This window comes from Nematostella vectensis, chromosome 8, assembly GCF_932526225.1.
Source record: "Nematostella vectensis chromosome 8, jaNemVect1.1, whole genome shotgun sequence".
Taxonomy (NCBI): Eukaryota; Metazoa; Cnidaria; class Anthozoa; order Actiniaria; family Edwardsiidae; genus Nematostella; species Nematostella vectensis.
Window position 1 is genome coordinate 553,016 of NC_064041.1, and position 20,187 is coordinate 573,202.

At 39.8% G+C, this 20,187-nt stretch overlaps 5 protein-coding genes across 6 annotated transcripts; 2 read left to right on the forward strand and 3 right to left on the reverse strand.

Moving 5' to 3' along the window:
• Nucleotides 1-557: 557 nt before the first annotated feature.
• Nucleotides 558-5,560, forward strand: LOC5514122. The gene is made up of 5 exons (XM_001634275.3): nt 558-1,102; nt 2,287-2,473; nt 2,776-3,883; nt 4,022-4,126; nt 5,067-5,560. The coding sequence occupies exons 1-5, from the start codon at nt 611-613 to the stop codon at nt 5,158-5,160; spliced, it is 1,986 nt and encodes a 661-aa protein (XP_001634325.3). The 5' UTR covers nt 558-610; the 3' UTR covers nt 5,161-5,560.
• A 54-nt stretch (nt 5,561-5,614) lies between these two features.
• Nucleotides 5,615-10,280, reverse strand: LOC5514123 (vesicle-trafficking protein SEC22b). Of its 2 annotated transcripts, none has more exons than XM_001634318.3 (5): nt 10,053-10,280; nt 8,975-9,084; nt 8,474-8,634; nt 8,160-8,306; nt 5,615-6,085 (listed from the first exon to the last, which is right to left on the reverse strand). In XM_001634318.3, the coding sequence occupies exons 1-5, from the start codon at nt 10,125-10,127 to the stop codon at nt 5,931-5,933; spliced, it is 648 nt and encodes a 215-aa protein (XP_001634368.2). In that variant the 5' UTR covers nt 10,128-10,280; the 3' UTR covers nt 5,615-5,930. The 2 variants fall into 2 exon arrangements, with proteins under 2 accessions (XP_001634368.2, XP_048587347.1); XM_048731390.1 differs by lacking the exon at nt 5,615-6,085 and adding an exon at nt 6,586-7,658 and having other exon boundaries at nt 8,115-8,306.
• Nucleotides 10,255-13,389, forward strand: LOC5514125 (polyprenol reductase). Its single transcript, XM_032383734.2, has 3 exons — nt 10,255-10,574; nt 11,042-11,373; nt 12,173-13,389. The coding sequence occupies exons 1-3, from the start codon at nt 10,285-10,287 to the stop codon at nt 12,553-12,555; spliced, it is 1,005 nt and encodes a 334-aa protein (XP_032239625.2). The 5' UTR covers nt 10,255-10,284; the 3' UTR covers nt 12,556-13,389.
• Nucleotides 12,584-13,929, reverse strand: LOC125570181 (DNA-directed RNA polymerase II subunit RPB1-like). The gene is made up of 2 exons (XM_048731412.1): nt 13,897-13,929; nt 12,584-13,342 (listed from the first exon to the last, which is right to left on the reverse strand). The coding sequence occupies exons 1-2, from the start codon at nt 13,927-13,929 to the stop codon at nt 12,584-12,586; spliced, it is 792 nt and encodes a 263-aa protein (XP_048587369.1).
• LOC5514116 (F-box/WD repeat-containing protein 7) lies at nt 13,707-20,012 on the reverse strand. The gene is made up of 4 exons (XM_032383724.2): nt 19,799-20,012; nt 18,114-18,935; nt 16,606-17,208; nt 13,707-15,870 (listed from the first exon to the last, which is right to left on the reverse strand). The coding sequence occupies exons 2-4, from the start codon at nt 18,902-18,904 to the stop codon at nt 15,267-15,269; spliced, it is 1,998 nt and encodes a 665-aa protein (XP_032239615.2). The 5' UTR covers nt 18,905-18,935; nt 19,799-20,012; the 3' UTR covers nt 13,707-15,266.
• Nucleotides 20,013-20,187: the final 175 nt, after the last annotated feature.

The window sequence follows — 20,187 nt, forward strand, 5'->3', positions numbered from 1 at the left end:
ATTACCACTATCCATAAGACCCGTCAGAGATCGGGTTAGCGGGGTTCTACTGTCATTACCACTATCCATAAGACCCGTCAGAGTTCGGTTTAGCGGGGTTCTACTGTCATTACCACTATCCATAAGACCCGTCAGAGTTCGGGTAAGCGGGGTTCTACTGTCATTACCACTATCCATAAGACCCGTCAGAGTTCGGTTTAGCGGGGTTCTACTGTCATTACCACTATCTATAAGACCCGTCAGAGTTCGAGTTAGCGAGGTTCTACTGTATTACCACTATCCATAAGACCCGTCAGAGTTCGGGTTAGCGAGGTTCTACTGTATTATCACTATCCATAAGACCCGTCAGAGGGTTTCACTGCTATTTGAGATTTTTTTTCTAGCGCTATTGACTTTCGTGAATTTGAACACTTTTACTGTCCATCGAGGACCTTTCCCGACTGTTGGGCATATAGCCACTGCGTAAAATAAAAACACGCAACGTTTCCCTTATCACTACGGCTTACTTCTTTCCCGCCAAAACACACAGCAGCCAATCAAAATGCAGAATTCCCGTACACCGCGGGCGACAAAAATTCACTGTCAAGCGGTGTTGAAAACCGAACACAAAATGCCGCCGGCAAGAGCTTCAAAACGCCTCAGATCAAAGGAGAAACCGCCTGAGAAAACCCCCAAATGCGATTCAAAACCTTCTCCGAGGGAACTGCGAAAGAAAAGCTTCGTAGTTCAAAAGCGAGCTCTGGAGTCAACAAAGAAAGACGAGTGTGTCGTTGATAAGTCCATCCCAAATGAAAGGAAGTCCGTAGGCAAGACCTCAGACCCAACGACTGATAAAACTGAACACAAATACGTACCTCCATTCTCTAAAATTGATCGTAAAGACAAGTCGGAGGACGCAACACGTTCCGGGAAATCACCAAGATTAAGTAAAAGGCAGAGGGATAATTTCTTCTTGGAAACTGAGGAGAAATCCACGGTCGACCGCTGGGCGACTGTAGAACCCGACGAAACTTCTCAGCGAGATCCCGGAAGCAAAAAGGGTGTGAGTGAGGAGATCGGTCAAGCAATACGGGAAAAGAGCCGTGTAAAGCCGAAGCTCCAGGTATTGTTTTGTTATTGGTATCTCCTGGTGCGAGAGGGAGACTCGCTCCCTCTACTCGCTATGGTTTACGTCATGAACCCACGTGACCAGTTATCATTTATGGCAAGCGCTTGAGCGATATGAATGAAATATGGCCTTTACAAGATAACGCTCTAGTCCAGTTTGTAAACAATCAAGAGAACAGAGTAAATGTTCTGTGACCAAACATGTTAAACATGTTTTAACTTTGAAATCTGGTGGAGGGGGAGGGGGAGGTGGGGCTCAAACAAATATCATACTGCATACAAGGGGGGGGGGGGGTCATGCAAATATCATACTGCATACGAGTGGAGGGGTCATGCAAATATAATACTGTATATGACGGGGGGGGGGGGGTCATGCAAATATATTACTGTATATGACGGGGGGGGGTCATAGAAATATCATACTGCATATGAGGGGGGGGGGGCTCAAACAAATATCATACTGTATACGAGGGGGGGGGGTCATGCAAATGTAATACTGTATATGACGGGGGGGGGGTCATGCAAATATATTACTGTATATGACGGGGGGGGTCATGCAAATATAATACTGTATATGATGGGGGAGGGGTCATGCAAATATAATACTGTATATGACGGGGGGTCATGCAAATATATTACTGTATATGACGGTCATGCAAATATAATACTGTATATGATGGGGGGGGGGGGTCATGCAAAAGTACTACATATATCTCCAATTGAGTCCTTTTGTAAAGAATGCAGGACTTGGAGTCGCTCTTGTAGTAAAATTCAAAGGGTTTTTTTCATGGGTAAGCATCCCCAATATCCGCAATAGATGCAATTTTCATCTCCCCTAGAATACAAGAATAACATCATCATTTTCTCTTGGGGGAGCGCCCCAAGCCCCATTTTATGTTTATATGCTGTGTGATCAAACCTTTTTGTTAAAGAATACTCTCAAGCACTCCGATATACGTGCCTTTTAGATAGATGTCACCTTTGAATGAATGATTTGATACATAATTTTTCCCCGAAAGAAAATACAAGGATGCCAAAATTTCTACAAACTGCCCCTACCTGAAGAAAAGAAATGGTCCCTAACATAAATTTAGGATCTTTCAATAAAAAGGTGAAAAATTCAAAATATGATGTATATTTAGACAATAACATTAATATATATTTTATTTTTGTTATTAGAATCCTGATGTAACAAAAAGCATGCAAAATGCCATTTCAAAAGGCACCGAAGACAATCACATCTTACCTGATAAACCCCTTAATGTACTGGAAATTGAGCCAGACTTGATTGCTGATGTGAGACTGTGCATGGATACCATCTTAAGTCTATTGGATGCCAAAGCATTTGCTGAGAACATCTCCCACGGTGAGTGGGTGCTTATTTATCACCCTTGAGGGGAGGGCAGAAGGAAGATATTGGGTGAGGAGTGGTAGTTTTTTCTTGGCTAGAATATCATCTTATTCTAGAAACTATTTGTAAAACCGAAATATACCATGAAAAGACCATGATATTTCAATGAAAATTTGTAACAACAAATGAGATGAAAACTTGCTTTCTCCAAATTAACACTATAGCAGGATCATGAGAAACTGGATAAACATTGCACAGCATCTAAACAAGTAAATTTTGTATACCAAAATTAAATGAAATCATTATTTTTGATGCAGCTTCCCAAGAGACAGAATCTTCAATTGGGAAGTTGAAGGATTTTCAAATCTCTGTCGAGAAAGCTGAAGGTATGCTGATAGAGCTGCCTCATTCACCATGCTTAGATGAAGAAGAAGCAAGCAAGACTCCTCTCAACCCAGGGGGTTTGTCTCTATTTCCTCAACATTTGCTTAAAGAACATGCAAAATCAGGAAACTCTAAGTCTAAGATATGCCTTAGTGCAGTTGAAGATGACCAGTTGCTGGGTGTCATTCCTTGTGCGGAAGAATTCAAAGGAGAGCCACAAGAACAAGGTCATCAGATGGATGGATGTGCTACACAAGATGGCAAACATGTATCACATGGTGGAGAAGAAAATGATTTCATGCCACAAGCAGGTATTGAGAACTGTGAGGAAGGAAAGCCTCTCATACAAAAAGGTCACAAGATGGAGTCCTCTAATGGATATGATAGTGTACAAGCAGAAGATACAAACCTTGTGCAATGTGCAATTGACATGGAACAACAAATAAAAATTGATGAAAGCAAGGGGAAGCATGAGATGGCTGAACCAGGAAGTGCACTCACACCAGAAGGCCGTATCTCCACCAAACATGCAGGCACTGGAGTGGACTGTTCAGATCAGGAGAAAAAACAGGTAGTCATATCAGGAAACATGCTAGGCTTCAGTAAGCCAGAAGACAAGATGACTCTATTTGAATCAATCCAAAGAAGCTTGAAAAATGACATCCAGAAGCGAAGAAGCCATCAGAGTGAAGGAGATAGCCACTCAAGCCACCTGCTAAAAGGGGCAGCAAACAAAATAGAAGGTTCATCAACATTTTGTGATAAATGCGATGGACAAGGTACAGAGGGTGGCCATGGACTATTGAATAAAACCAGTAAGATTCAGAAGCCTGCCAATGATGTCACATTAGGTTTAGCCAAGGAGAGCAGGACACCTATAAGACATCCGCCAGATAAAGATGATGACCACGATGACAGAAATGTGGTACCCAGAGACATGGAGATGGAAGATTTAGAGTATTTCATGGACTGTACAGATTCTCAGCTTGTTGATGTGGAAACAATTGATTACTCTTGTTATGCTGTTGCCAATAGTTTTGGGTATGTAAGGCCTTGCATACAGTACCTGCCTATCAACATAAGCCTAACATCTTACTGGCTACTATTACCATTCAAACTTGCTTGCTTGCATAGTTGCCTGTCTAGCACCCTAATTAGGCAAATACTAATATTTTCTAGGGTGACTGATTCTACCCAAACAAGTAAATGTGAAGCATTTGATGCAGAACTAATAGATGGAACAGAACAGATGACTGCATTAAAGCAGGAGCTTTCCTCTCTCAGGTAGTACACACACTGTCATTGCATCATCATGCAATTATTTCACTGCAAAAAATATATACAGCTATATATTCTATGTAGATGACCTAGGTAAAAAAAACATGCTCACTTATTTTTATTTTACATGCCTTACAGTAACAGATTTTTTTTTCTCTCACCATTTTCAAACTTTTTGTTTATATGGTTGAAAATGTTGGGCATGAGTACATTGCCAATTGACATCTAAATAATCCTGGATGAGTGTGCACCTAACAGCCGAATTTCCAAGTAACAAAATATGTCTAAACACCCTAAGGGTTGAAACAATTGCACTGTTAATATATTAAAATATGTCTAAACACCCTAAGGGTTGAAACAATTGCACTGTTATTACTAACATACATCATATCTAAAGTATCCTACGCAAAGCCGCTGTTCGTGAATAATATCCTTTATATTTTTTACAAGTCAGCGGCTACATGTCGGCTATATCTAAGGCTATACCCTAAAGCTAGGTATTATTAGGAAAACTATCCTAGTATGATTTTTGGACATGGCCTGCTTGAAGTTCTAATGAATTCTTTCTTAATTTCTCAACTGACAATAAGCGATGTTGTAGTCTTTTCAAGACTGCCATCATTGTGCCAACTTACCACTTACTGCCAGAATTATCTGTAGTCTGTTTATATTGAAATGTAATTGATATTTTTATTGTTTGCACTGCCAAAAAACATTTTCCAAGTTTGCTGCAGAATGCCCTGGTACATAATTTTTACACTCACTAATGGACATTTCTTGATATACTGTTGTAATTTTCCTTATCTGAATATAAAGGAAGAGGATAAAAGCAGCAAAAGGATGGTAGGATGTGTCTGACCTGCACGGATACCTGGAGCCAATATGTGCATATTTTTTATTTATAAATATTGTAAACATGAATCTTACTTTCTGTTTGCCGTTTTAGGAACTATGTGATGTCTGCCTGGAGAGGATTTCAAATAATGAAGCGGAACAACAAAGTACATGGACTCTGCAAGCCACAACTACCACAGCTCTGATCACCACTAGGTGTCCTTGTTAACCAGTCTAGCCCTGGATGGTCTCCCATAAGCAACGACGTTTTGTCAAAAAAGGGAACTGTATACATAGCTAGCAAACAGTATAGGTTTTGAATGCAAATGAACTTGCAGAACATTAAAAACTTAAAAATGGTTTTGGCAAGCAAAAAAATCTGCTATACCCAATTCTATGCCCCCCCCCCCCCCCAAAAAAAAGGTAGTATCTTATGTAATCTGTCCATTTCCAAGAGAAAAAGAAGTATTAGCTATCTGTTGTGTTTTAATAGTTAAAGATATTATATCATTGAAATGTTGGGTTTTGACAGTTTTTATGAAATTGTAGTTGAGAAGATGTGCAGTACTTGTTGGCAAAAGTGAATAAAACAAACTTCTAGTCAAAGCTGAAATTGGTTACAGTATGTTATAATAACATATAGATAAATTGATGGCACAATTTCATCTGAAAAATCTCTTTATTCTATTAAAATCAATATACATACAATGTTTTATGGAGTATATCTACATTTTTTAAATTCTATCTTTTACTTCACGTTGTTTTAATGAAAAGGAATGGAGTTTGAGATGCAACGCTACTAATATATTTTGTTATAATACAAGCAAAGTTTATCTACCTTTGCAAGGTATAAAGATACTTTTGAAACACATAGCAGCCATCAAAAGGAGAGTGGTAACGGAAGCTATTTGGATGTAACTTCCTTATAATAAGTTAATTTTGTATTGATTCAATAATATTGATAGTCTCTTTATCCCTAAAACCACCAAAACCTGACGTAAATTATGATAATGGTACAGACGATACCTAAGGCAGCGTATTTAGCATATGCCGAGCGCAGGTTGAGGTACGCGGCGTCCTTCTTGTATTTCTCAGAGACAAACCTTAGGTTCCCTGCCTTATCATCTAACACTGAAAAAAAAAACAGAAAAAAGTGTCAGTTTACCTATTTAAAAGGAGGAGCGTCATGCCTTCTCAAGTCTTTTCTGAGAAGGGTGAAAAGTGCTGTTTATAAATCTTCAAAATTCTCTCTGTTTTACTGCCCATCTGAAAGCTAAGTCCAAGTTTCTGTTACGAATGTTTTTTATTCTTAGCTAGCATTATATTTTCAAGGATAATCGTTTTCTGATTAAAAAATGAGTGAGATGAAATTTGGAGTCGTTCGTGAGGTCTTGTGGTTTAGCAAGCGAGCAGAGGTCCAGCGATCACTATTGGAAAGCACGAATTTGGATTGAAGTGAGTACTCAGTATCTTTATTAGAAGGGTAATCGAATATTCAATGGTGACAAGAATAATATTATTGGTAAGACTTTTAGTGCAAGGTTTATTTATTGCATATGTAAGCACAACTTGACGTATATGTCATTCTTTCCGTTCAAGTATTGCTCTTTCTATCTTTCTTTTATCTTTTCTTTATCTTGGATATTTTGGCTACTGGTGGTCTCTGCTTATTCCTAATCACAGTCACAGTCATCACCTTTGAAGAATAACCGGCAAAGTTTGAATATTTTGTTAGTAGAGGGAAGTGTAATTTATTTGTTCAGCCATGCAAAGATCCGAATCGTAACCCTGGAATTTAAATGAAATAAACATTGAATACGAACCACAACATTGCCTTAGAAGCCTTTGATATGGCCTCCAGGGACCTCTCCAAGCGCTAAAAACATAGACGCTTATTTTATCAAGAAATAAGATATTTCTCAGGGGATTTGAGTCATAACAAACATTATTTTTTTCGAGGTCAGGTATCCATCAAATTGCACACTCTGATTGGCTCTCGTGAGGTCCGGTATCCTACGACCCCGGACTGCTTGCCTCCAAAGCTCGAAATAGTGACTTGATTTGTAAAATCCCCATCGATTTTTTCTCCCGAGGTTATAGATCTTCACACTAAAACAGCATTTTATTTGTCATTTTATGTAGAATCATTGACATTACGGAAAATCGGCTTCAAACTCCCTGTGTTTTGACAATTTCCAGCCATAATGATTTTGCAATGTGCGCGACAATTTCACGTTTGCTGAAAGTGTATTTGGGATAAAAAAAGGCAGCAAATCGTCACTTCATACTAAGAAAAAAGACAAATCACTCTAGAAATTTACCTGCATAAATACTATAGTATTGTCACGGTATTTCACCATACGGACCTCCCAGCTGGTAAATAGCATATATGTACGATTAACTAGCGCGATTCTCTTGCACTATCTTTGTTACCCGATACTCTTGTATAATGGACATCTCTGACTGGCTATTTTAAAAAAATAGTACACAGGCTTCCCGTCGTGTGAGCTACTGTGACGCTCCTCCTTTAAATTTAGTTTTTCAGATACAAGGCTCTTGGGGAAAACAGTAACAAGAATTGTGACTAATCCCTCTTCTGCCAAAATAGCAGAGCCATAAGGCACTTTTCCCACCGTATTTAGGTAGTTTTTCCAAGATTATATTATCCATATTTTAAACCCATTTCTCTCATGACATCTCTAGCCTGGGCTATAGGGGCCCATGGTGCGGACTGATCCATTTCTCCCATGACATCTCTAGCCTGGTCTATGGGGGCCCATGGTGCAGACTGAACCATTTCTCCCTTGACCTCTCTAGCCTGGTCTATGGGGGCCTATGGCGCAGACTGAACCATTTCTTCCATGACATCTCTAGCCTGGTCTATGGGGGCCCATGGTGCAGACTGAACCATTTCTTCCATGACATCTCTAGCCTGGGCTATGGGGGCCTATGGCGCAGACTGAACCATTTCTCCCATGACATCTATAGCCTGGTCTATGGGGGCCCATGGTGCAGACTGAACCATTTCTCCCATGACATCTCTAGCCTGGGCTATGGGGGCCCATGGTGCAGACTGAACCATTTCTCCCATGATATCTCTAGCCTGGGCTATGGGGGCCCATGGTGCAGAATGAACCATTTCTCCCATGACATCTATAGCCTGGGCTATGGGGGCCCATTTTGCTAATACCCATGATGCACAAACCTGATAGCTGCTCTCCCCGTTGTAACACGTCGTCAATATTCTGCACCATCACCCGCTGGACATCAACAAGCTCATCATTCAGCCTGTTCAAGTTCCTTCTTGTTCTTGAGTCTTGGTAATTTCTCTTAGCCTTCTGCATATAAGTATCTATAAAAAACAGTAACCAAATTGTTGCTACAGCAAGCCTTATTGGAGCCAGCATCCAACTGCTGTAATACTTACTGCAGGTTCACATGACACATACCAACTTTGCACTGAAATACCATTCTGTACTATGCCTATTTGGAACAATGCCTATTTTAACTGCTACTTACCAAATTCTATAAATGGATAAGGTCTGGTTGCCCTCGACACTTGGTGTCCATATTCCCTGTTAAATTCACTTGCAATATCTTCTAAAAAGCTGAATGCCGCTCTTTTGGAGAAGGGTTTATCAGTTAAGGTGAGGAAGCAAACACTATTCTCAAGTATGTAACTGCAAAAAAGACAGAATCTTATTAAGTATGTACATGGTCTTCCATATGGTATGTAGTATAACAATATAAAAAAAAAAGTCATGGAAAAGAGCAGCGGTGTAGCAGAATTTTTTAATCGGAGGGGGCCCAAAAGGCCCTTTCAAAGCAAGTTCTCCTGTATTTTAGATAATGTCTTATACATTTACTGTATTTTTGGCTGCTAGAAGGGGGGCCTGGGCCACCCCCTGGCTACGCCCCTGGAAATGTAATTAGTAACATCACTTTGGCAAGAACCTGCCCTTCTCGTCTAACTGTGCTATCCCAGCAGTCAATAATTGTCAAGTGGGAGGGGGGACTTACTGAAACATCATGTTTCCTGACTCTATGCTACTCCTTGCAGGCGAGTGGTTTGTTAATTTTCTAAACAGCATTTTCGCTTGACTCTGATACTGAGTCAAAACCTGACTTGTCTAGAAAAAAGACATCATGTTAAATAAGGTAATCAACACCATTTATTTGACTAGTTGGTCTATCAGAGATTGCTCTACTTCAAATTGTCTGAATGAAAAGCCCTTTACTAACTTTGCAAATGAGGAGCATAATTACATTTTAACTCATAGAATTATCATAAAGGCCTGGCTAAACATTCAAACAAGTTTGTCAAATATTGCGTTAGACGCAAATGTTTGCACTTTTAGCCACTAGATTGGCTTCCACAACACGTCAAGATGTTTGAACAAGATCAAAACATTTTCATCAAACATTTGTTTTGAACGTACATTTCTTATAGTTTAGCCACTCATCACACAAAACATTGTGCACGCTTCGTGCTTTTATCCAATAACAGCTCGAAATTCCCATGGCGCCACTTTGATTTCTTGCGTAATCATAACAGAAAAAAAGTGTGCACGCTCATGTTTTATGAAAATGTTTTTGTGTTTAGCCAAACATGCTCACATGAGAGTTCAATTTCAATGTTTAACAAGCATGTTTGAATGTTTAGCCAGGCCTTTACTATTCTATTATATCCGATACAGTAACACTTAATGGTTGCCCGGGAATTGTCAAGCAATAGAATGGATTAAGACTACTGTAACAATGAAACCACTTAAAACTGTACAAGCACAATACATCTACTATCATTTAAAACGTACAGTGCAACAGTCGTCATACAAAGGAAGACATCAAAGATTAGAATTGATGACGTGTGAGAGCCAAACTGCATTGGAATCTGACAAATGGGAAATGTTTACCAACAGTAACTTTAAACAGATAGAAAAATCCTTCAAAACACATACGAATGACGTCCATCTACCAAAATGCCTGATATCGAGCAAAGGAAACTTCTATTTTCAGTCCGGTTCGCAAAATAAAAACTTCCCAACAAATCCCAGTCAAGCCGTCATCTGCGGCGGTAGACTTTTGGGGGATCTCTCACCTCCTGGTCGCTAGGCATTGAAGCAGCTAACGGCAAGCCATCGGGCAGTCGCCCTATCATCGTCATTACCACCATTTTAAAAAGGATGTCTGTGAAATCTCTTGTTTTTCAGGATGTTTTTGCTGATTTTAGACTTTCAACTTCTTTATCATCTGAGGACACGTGGATTGCGCATGAGCAGCTTAGCGACACACCGCAGGTTTTTCATCGCTGGCTCGCCTAGAAATTCAAGATGGCGGACGATGACAGTTTTACGCACAAAACTCCCGGGGAATCTGACGTGTTCTTGTTCGCTGTGCAGTCTTTTGCTAATTCCCTTTTTTGTTTTCTAAGAGATAACGACTTGGTTATTTTGCTTTGGGTCGCTATGAATGCGGCCTGTTTCGCCGTGGGGGTTGTGTACGCTTTCCAGGATGCTATGCCAAATTTGTTAAAAGATCTCTTTAAATATGGGAAGACCGATCTCTCTAGCAAGGCTAGACGACAAACGGTTGCGTATAGATTACTACACGTCCCGAAAAGGTAAAGCTTTATAAATCAGACAGCATAACTTTGTCAATCTAAAGAGAGAGAATACATCAGTTTTAGAAAGGTAATGAGGGGGTACTCACTGCTTCTTATTCAGGGGGGGGGGGAGGTGGGGGCTTATTCAGGGGGGAGGGGTGGGGTAGGATTCTTCAAGCACATTAGAAAGAAGTTATGCTCACTTAAGTCATGACAGTGGAAGTTTAAAAAAATAGTAGTGTTAATTGATTATTTGTAAAATAACCAACTTGCAGATTTTTGAAATTTGTAGAGTTGTGAAGTATTTGTATGCCATTAGCACACTTGTTGCACATCATTACTTGTGTTCTAATGGTCAAATATCTATCTTTTTTACAGATGGAATTAGACTCTGGCAGAGCTGAATTCCAGTTTTTGGTGTATTGTATTAATTGTTCTGGTACGAGATCATGACAGTTTGGGCTTTTTGATTCTATTTTTTACAGATGGTTTACACATTTCTACCTTGTGGGTCTCCTGTGGTGTATTTTTCTCTGCTGGGATACCTGTGTGTTCTGTCACCATGGGAGTGATGCATCATGGGTGGTGAAATATCTGTATTTCCTTTCTGCCCCTGGTGATCCCTGGATGGATGACATCACCTCCCTTGCCGTCACACTTGGGATGTTCTTCATTCAAGTTTTGCGGCGGTTGCTTGAATGTCTATTCATGAGCAACATGACAGGGAATATTCATGTGTTGCATTATGTGGCAGGAATATTGTTTTACATTTTAGTAGGACTTTCCTTAGTGTTACCTTACTTTATCTCCCCTCAAGGTAAGTGTATAACTTGCACAGGGAAAAGCAATAGGGTGTCCTCAACTAGCCTCCCTGCACGCCTGGTCACCACACCCCACTGGCGAAGGGTTCTGGTGGTGTCACCAAAAAAAAATACATCAGCATTTGGAGATGAAGTCTAAACTAGTTTCAGGGTTCAAAATAGCTGGCGGCTGCCGCCGATAGCCGGCTGTTTTATGGTCTTTGCCTGCTCTTTTTTTCTGTATTCCCCTTTCATATTTTGAGTATGCAGGCTTTTTCCCCCACCAAATCTAGCAGATTTTAAAAAGTTATTTTGAACCCTGAGTTTCTATGAATATACCTAGACTCTATACTCATAGCCTACATGTAGGCATTTTGGATGTGGAGTAGCGAGAAGAGCGATATACCCCCTTATCCTTTCCCATAACTACAATAAACTACATCTTTATTTTCAATTTGTTTTTATTTTGCATTATGATTTTTTGTACAATGTTTAACATAAGATCAGAAGGCACATATGCTATCTGTGGTGTGTCCAACTCCACAAATCAGCTTTGTGTAAGATCATGTTTCAGTATTATCTCGTATCTGATTTTCTTATATTCTTGCCAACTTGCCTTTGTAAAAACTTGTTGAAGCAACTAAAAGGTGGCAAATGGTTCCTAAAGATTTGCCTTGCCGTCAAAAAATCCCCTTCCAATGCCGAGAAATTCAACGATGTTCTTAAAAGTTTGGTTCAACAAAATAATTAAGATATGCCATAAGTTTTTTGCTAAAGAGTAGGTTATCAACATTTTGATCAAGTGTTATTTTTAAGGTTTGGTTCCGCCATACTCTCTTCAGCATCCAAAGTGGTTCCATCTACCATCTTTAGTACTATTTACATGGTCAAGTTTCCACCAATTCAAGTGCCACCACATATTCTACAAGTTACGGGACGATTCTCAACTCACATCCATTCACAAGGTTCCTTACGGGGACTGGTTCACTTTTGTTTCAAGTCCGCATTACCTTGCAGAGATACTGATTTACATGTCTTTTATCATGGTCCATGGTGGGAGGAACCCTTACACCTGGTTGATGCTAGGGTTTGTGGTCCAGAACCTCTGTCTTGGGGCCACGGCCAACCATCACTGGTACAAAGCCAAGTTTAAAAGTTACCCAAAGTCTAGGTATAGGATATTTCCATTTTTGTACTGATGAAAGAGGTGTGCAAACCCTGATGACTTCATATTGCAGGTGTATAGCCAGGTGTATAGCCAGGTGTGTAACCAGGTGTATAGCCAGGTGTGTAACCAGGTGTATAGCCAGGTGTGTAGCCAGGTGTGTAGTCAGGTGTATAGTCAGGTGTGTAGCCAGGTGTATAGCCAGGTGTGTAGCCAGGTGTGTAGTCAGGTGTATAGTCAGGTGTGTAGCCAGGTGTGTAGCCAGGTGTGTAGTCAGGTGTATAGTCAGGTGTGTAGCCAGGTGTATAGCCAGGTGTGTAGCCAGGTGTATAGCCAGGTGTGTAGTCAGGTGTATAGCCAGGTGTAAAGCCAGGTGTGTAGCCAGGTGTGTAGCCAGGTGTGTAGCCAGGTGTGTAGCCAGGTGTATAGCCAGGTATGTAGTCAGGTGTATAGTCAGGTGTATAGCCAGGTGTGTAGCCAGGTGTGTAGCCAGGTGTATAGCCAGGTGTGTAGCCAGGTGTGTAGCCAGGTGTGTAGCCAGGTGTGTAGCCAGGTGTGTAGCCAGTTGTATAGCCAGGTGTGTAGCCAGGTGTATAGCCAGGTGTGTAGCCAGGTGTGTAGCCAGGTGTATAGCAAGGTGTATAGCCAGGTGTGTAGCCAGGTGTATAGCCAGATGTGTAGCCAGGTGTGTAGCCAGGTGTATAGCCAGGTGTATAGCTAGATGTGTAGCCAGGTGTATAGCCAGATGTGTAGCCAGGTGTATAGCCAGATGTGTAGCCAGGTGTATAGCCAGGTGTGTAACCAGGTTTCAGGAGAATAGGCTAGTATTGGTTCTTGTGACTTTCATTAAAACATTCATGCTGAGAAATAAGAGTGTGCTTTTTTATTGACTTTAAGTTTAAACACTGTTACAATAGCTGCAACATGCACACATGCTTGAGGCCTATGCTCACTGAATACAGATGATTGAAAATAGGTTGAAATTGGCTCAAAACAAGAAAAACTATATATGATAGTTCTCAGCCCTTCTTAACTCCTGATCACACCCCAATTTGACAAGCTGTGTTAGAATGCACAAAATGGTCATACCCCAAAATATCCAAGATAAAACGTTTTCATTATGTTAAAGATATTAATATATCATTAAGAAATAGAGCCCTGATCCCATAACAGCTAACATACAAGTTTCCAAAAATAGATTTATTTTGATTTTAATGTACAAGAGAAATATTGGTTAATAGGATTTTATCAAACTGTTATATATAAAGATGATTGTCTTGGGTGTGTTGCATTACAATGTGTTTTTCACTTACAAAGAATATGAGGCTATCATCGTTTAAACATGTCCCGTAAGCTCTCTGTAACTATACTGTACTCCTATCAGTAAAAGGTAGTACCCTCCAGCCATACTCCTGCACGCTGCAAAACAAGCTACAAATTTTTTGCTAAAGCCTTGTTTCCACATCTTATTGATCAATACTAGCATTTCTGTTACTTTTATATATTATGGAAATAAACTGACAGAAATTCAATAGACCAAACATGTATGGAAACCAGGCTTTAATCTTATCGAGTCATAGGTAATGTTACACAGGTTTTTTGAGAAATAGAGTGATTCGTAAGCTGTACTAGATTGTGCCCAACGCACACAGGGCAAGGGGAAAACATAAAGAAATATTTTGAATTAATTTATCTACAGTTATTCTAGGTTTATGCCAACTGTGGATTGAGATATGCCTTTTTCAAACATTGTCATGGACATCAACTTGAGATCTACATTATAGTGTGGTCTGTCGCCCTTTTTTGTGAAGGCCTCTATAAGAAATCTAAGACGCCAAAAAAATCCTTGTTTGTCTGATTGGTAAATGTCTCCCTGTGTACAGTGAGTTAGTTGACTTGCAGTTAGTGATCCAAAAAGTCTGTTTTTGGCTAATTGGCTGACAGAAAAAGGAGATTTTAACTTGTTTACAAAAGGTCAAACTACTTGTGGACAAATTCAAATCAGACACTCATGCAGACTCAACAGCAAATCAATGTGACGCTTATTTTAATAAAGCAATGGTCTGTCAGCATGAGACAAGTGATTTGAGATGTGACTGTTTTAAGCCAGTTATTTATCTGCTAATTCTAACATGGAATCCAAAATTAATTAGCAAAATGAATAGCAATTTAAGTAGTGGTGAATGTAAAATTGAGTAACTCGTTGAAGCCTAGCACAATCCAACATCTCACTTAACTTTTATATCCCTTCTGCTCTAGCTTGTAGCATACAAATTCTTAAAAAGTGTAACTAGCGTATTTGCAGTACAAATACCTTCCCATAGTCATATTTGTGTAAGTGTTAATTTCTGGCAGGTCATACAGTATATTCATGTTTGAATTACATATGTACTATATGTAATAACAGGTCATTTAGAATAAGCAATCTTATGTTGATGAGTTCCATACATACAGTACAAAAAAACAAAAAATATGTCCTTCTATAGAAGCAAGAAGGCAGTCTTGGAACATATATAGACATGCAAAATTAATGGATAAGAAACAATTATAAAACACGGTTTACAGATAAACAACAAAACATTACTCTGAATGTGAGCACATCAACACAAGCTACTTTCAATGTAAAAAAGACATTAGAAATATCTCCGGAAAAGGCATCTAAGCACTGAAGTCAGAAACCAACTTCATAAAAAAATCTAAAATGTATGGATACAATGATTAAATGCAATGCTCACACATCAAATTTCACTCCTGCGCATCAAAATCCAGTACAAGAAGTTTGGTCTCTTCAGTGCCATTACGGCTACCGACAGCACAAACCAGTTTCTTCTCATCACACTTCACTCTCCAGACCACACCGCCACTGCCCCCACTATCCAGCTTTACCAGGTCCCGGATAAATTCCCCAGTTTGTAAGTCCCAGATTTTGACTGTACCATCGTCAGAACTAGTGATCACAAACTTGCTACTGAATTGTAAACATGTCACTGCACTCTGATGCTTGTTTGGCCCTGCCAAGGTCTGCAGGCACTGTCCCGTTGTAATGTCCCAGATTTTGACAGTAGAGTCAGCATTGCCAGACACCAGGGTGTTATTGCGTAACTCCATACCACTTGTTAAAGACTGGTGGCCCACAAGTGTGTGTAGACACTGCCCTGTTTCAGCGTGCCACACCCTTATTGACGTATCAAGCGAGCCACTGACAATGTACGTGCCGTCAAACTGCAGGGAGTACACCCTGTTGGTGTGTCCTTGTAGAGTGTGTATGCACTGCTCTGTCTCGGGATCCCAGACTTTCACCAGGAAGTCATACGCACCACTGACCACGCGGTGACCGTCATACTTCACACTAAGAGAGATAAGGAAATCAGAATAACAACCTTACATTGAACTACCAAACAGACAATGTTAGACCACATGGTTCGAAAACCAACATGTGCACGAGAGATATCAGAATCAACACTAAACATCACACTACAAGAACCAATACATGCATCATATAAAATGTGAGAATCAACAATAAACATCACACTACAAGACCCATCTCGTGCATCACAAAACATGAGTATAAGAGATATCAAAATCAACACTAAACATTACACTACAAGACCAAACACGAGTATAAGAGATGTGAAAATCAACACTAAACTTCTCACTACAAGACCAAACATGTACATGATAAGAGATGTCAGACTCAACACCAAACTTCACATTACAATACCCGACACGTGCATGATAAGAGTTTTCAGAATTCTAAACTTCACTCTTCAAGAACCAACACCTGACTGATAAGAGATGTTAAAAACAACACTAACCACCACACTACAGGACTAAACATGTATGCATGATAAAATTAGAATCCAAGTCCAAACACAACATGATAAGAAATATCAGTCCACATCAAACTTCACAAGTCTCAGCATGTAGATAAGACTCAAAAGTATGAATAACAACTTGAAGTGTGTTGACAGAAACAGATTTGAGACAAAAAGCCCATTCAAACAACACAAAGAACAATTACCTCTGTTTTACCACTAAACCATATTGGAAAATGGAAAACTTTAAAGAATGGTGCTTTACTTACCATCGAACAGCAGCTAGGTGTCCAACAAGCACATGCAGACAGTTGCCAGTAGTGGTGTCCCAAACCCTGAGGGTCCCATCCCTGGACCCACTGACCACCACCTCCTCATGCATGTCCATACAGCGCACAGTTGAAGTGTGTCCATACAATGTGTGCATACAATAGCCAGTCTCTGCATTCCACACCTTTAAAGTTCGATCAGTTGAGCCACTGACAATAATGTGGCCACTCAGCTGAGAGGACCATACTCCGCCAGTATGGCCTGTCAGAGTACGCAGGCACTTCCCACTTAGTGCTGACCACACCTTCAAGGTGCCATCATCTGACCCACTGACCACTCGACTCCCAGAGAACTGAAGACATGTAATCACATGGTCATCGTGACCCTTTAAGATTTTTGAGGGACGCAGAGGTCCACGTCGCCAATTCCAGTAGATTTTTTGCTTTACCATAAAGAGCTTTTTGTAGGGGCTTGGGTGGTGTTTAGTAGTAGGGGTTGGTGCTGTGTTGTTTTGAGTTTGGGTGCTGCGTCGTCGTGGTAATTTTGAGGGGCTGTGAGGGTCCTCTGTGATCCCTGCCTCACGGCACTTTTGTTTCCATAATCTGAAATACAAAAGGCATATGGTTTGTTGTAAATATGATTGGCTTAACCAGCAAATTAATACAAAGGCACAATATGTATGGTATGTACTGTATGTTACAAAAATGATGCACTTAAACCTGTGGATCAATACAAGGCATATGGTTTGTTAAAGATTTTATAAATAATACACATCTTTGGAACACTCTATGAGAGTAAAGAGGCCCGGTATAACCTGCTTGCCTCTTATCATTTGTTATTTATGTTTGAACTAAGATACCTTAGTACAAATCTTAATCAAAATCAAGCCATGACTATAGCAAAAACTATAAAAAAAAACTTAACTGACTTACTAACTCTATATAAACCAACGAGAAATATATGCTCTTCCAAGAAAAACCTTCAAACAAAACCAATACGGCTCTAGAGCCTTCTCAGTGTATATTCCAACGCTATGGAACTCCCTATCACCAGAGATACGAGGTTGTCATGATTTATCTAACTTCAAATCTAAAGTGAAGACATTTCTATTTCAGTGCACTTCTAAATAACAATTTTAATCTTTCATATATTTTTAGTTTTTAATTGAATTAATAATTTTAATTGAATTATTTATAATTTGTATATAGTTAAATTATAGTTATACTATTTATATGTCACGATAAACTCTTATATTTTGTAAAGCGCTTTGGATCCTGAAAAGAAAAGTGCTTATTAAGTGATTATTATTATTGTTATTGCTATTGCTATTGTTACTGTTATTGTTATTGTTATTGTTATTGTAAAATAAAAACTGTGAATTGGCTACAGCAGTGGGTAATCATTCTAAAAAGAGCAAATCAAAGCTGTAAGTTTGGTTACTATTTGTGGCCATTTTAGTGTGAACTGGCCCAAATCTAACAAAGGCCTGAAAGCATACAGTACTTACAAGTTATCCTCACAAAGTATCTGCCAGCATTTGCACGTCTGTGCTGCATGGAGAAGGTCGCTTGGTTCTAGAAATGACAATACGTACAAAGCCAGTTCCCTGGGTAGCAGAGATATAAAATCCCTCTGGAATCGCGGCTCAATTGTACCCATCATATGCCGCACCAGAGACGGCTCACACGTCTCAATAATTTCTTCAATGGCATATTTCTTTTCTTCTGGGTCCCACTGCTGGAAGACCTGAATCCAGTCTTTCAACCCTGCTGGGGGCTGTGTACAAAAGGATGTCCTTCGGCAGCGGGGTTCAATTGCTGATACAGCACAAGTGTCTGTCTTTATTCTGCCATAGCTTTTGTGAGGGAGAATTCTCACTGTTTTAGGCTTTGTACATAATTTCTTAGGAGGGCTTGCCTCCTCCTGCTCTGTCGTTTCAGGCTTGCCAGCAAGCTTGTGTTTTCTTGTGATTTTGGTATTTCTACTGGTAATGCTTTGTGCTAGTCTACGGAATAGCTGCCGTCTTGGTTTATATTCCCTACTGTTCTTTCTCTGATTGGCTAAGGCTCGTGTCTCTCTTCTTGTCACAGGTTCTTTTGCAGGCGAGCAATGCAAATCACTCCTGTTTGCTTCAAGTAAATGTGGTCCTATACCAGGTACCTTTGAAAGGTCATCCACACATGAAAACCCTCCAAGCGCATCACGAAATTCAATAATATAATTCGCCTTGTTTTTTCCAATACCATTTAGATGTTCCAATTCTTTGGGAGTCGCACGGTTAATATCCACGCTGGCCATTGTGCGTTTCTAATGCTAGGCCTTCACAGTCCTACGGGAATCAAACACACATTATATCACCTCAGGAAATAACATGACAGTTAACAGGGTTACGAACTCAATTTCAAGATGACAGACGATTCTACGATTGCATTATACTTATCTAAGGCCTATTGTTTTGGATTAGCAATAAAATTCTCCCCCGCATGCAAACATTGTAAAGAACGCCCAATACGCCCAAACTTAAAACAAACCCTTTCCAGTTTATTGCCGCAATAAAATTCCGCTTTCTAAATACATAAAAACAAATTCTAGAGCTCAACCGTTGGTCAGAGCGAAATAAAAATATTAACCCCATATAACGGTGCTTTTTGCGTTGTTTTCGGCTACGCTCTTAGCAATTTGCACCAAATTCAGATGGAAATTCAAGCCGAGTGCAACATAGCCAGAATTTTTCGCAACTCTTCGACTGGTGGTAAAAAGCATGCCCAATGATAACACAAAGCTACCTGCTTGAACAACTAACTGTCTACATCGATCCCAGAATAAATCACAATATCACAATTGTGTACGTGGATGTTACTAGATACCGCTACTTATTTCTTTGTCAGAATTTTTCCCCCGATAGATGAAACGAGACCGGCTGTGGAAAAGTCAACAAAAACATCACGGAAAATAGCCCCGAACTTCCTAAGCTTTTCCGACCATAAAACGATTTTACTGGCTTTAAACAGATAGTAAAATACCCCTGGATGTATTAATCTCAGTGGATCATACAGTGGAAGAACACTTTTGGGCGTAAAATGTGAAAAGAAAAGCAGTTGACCTCTTTGGTCAAATCGATCACGCACAAAATCTAGCTAAACGCAATCACACAAACTGCTTCGTTGTCTTCACTTTGGAATATTCCCTTACCTTAAAGTCTGCCCTACGCGTTCCGAATACAGACAATAAATGTGCTTTAGTTGTACTTCCATCAAAATGACGGGTGTCTTGGGAGTTTGTTATTGTATTTCGAGAGAAATTCGTCGTTAATTCTCAGTGGTCAGTTAGTGCCCTAAAACAAAGATGGCGCGTTTTTACGGAAGTTTCCACGAGGCCCTTGCGACGTCGACTTGCCTTGGTCCGGTGGCGCTACATATACCATATATGGACATGTCATCACCCAAATATGGAGAACAATGGTGTAACAAAAGTCTACGAGCACTTCCCGAAAACGTGAAGATACTATTTCCGAATCTTTCAATGTTTTAAATTTTCATTAATGATCAATTGATTGTTTATAGAGGGACAAATTCTAATCT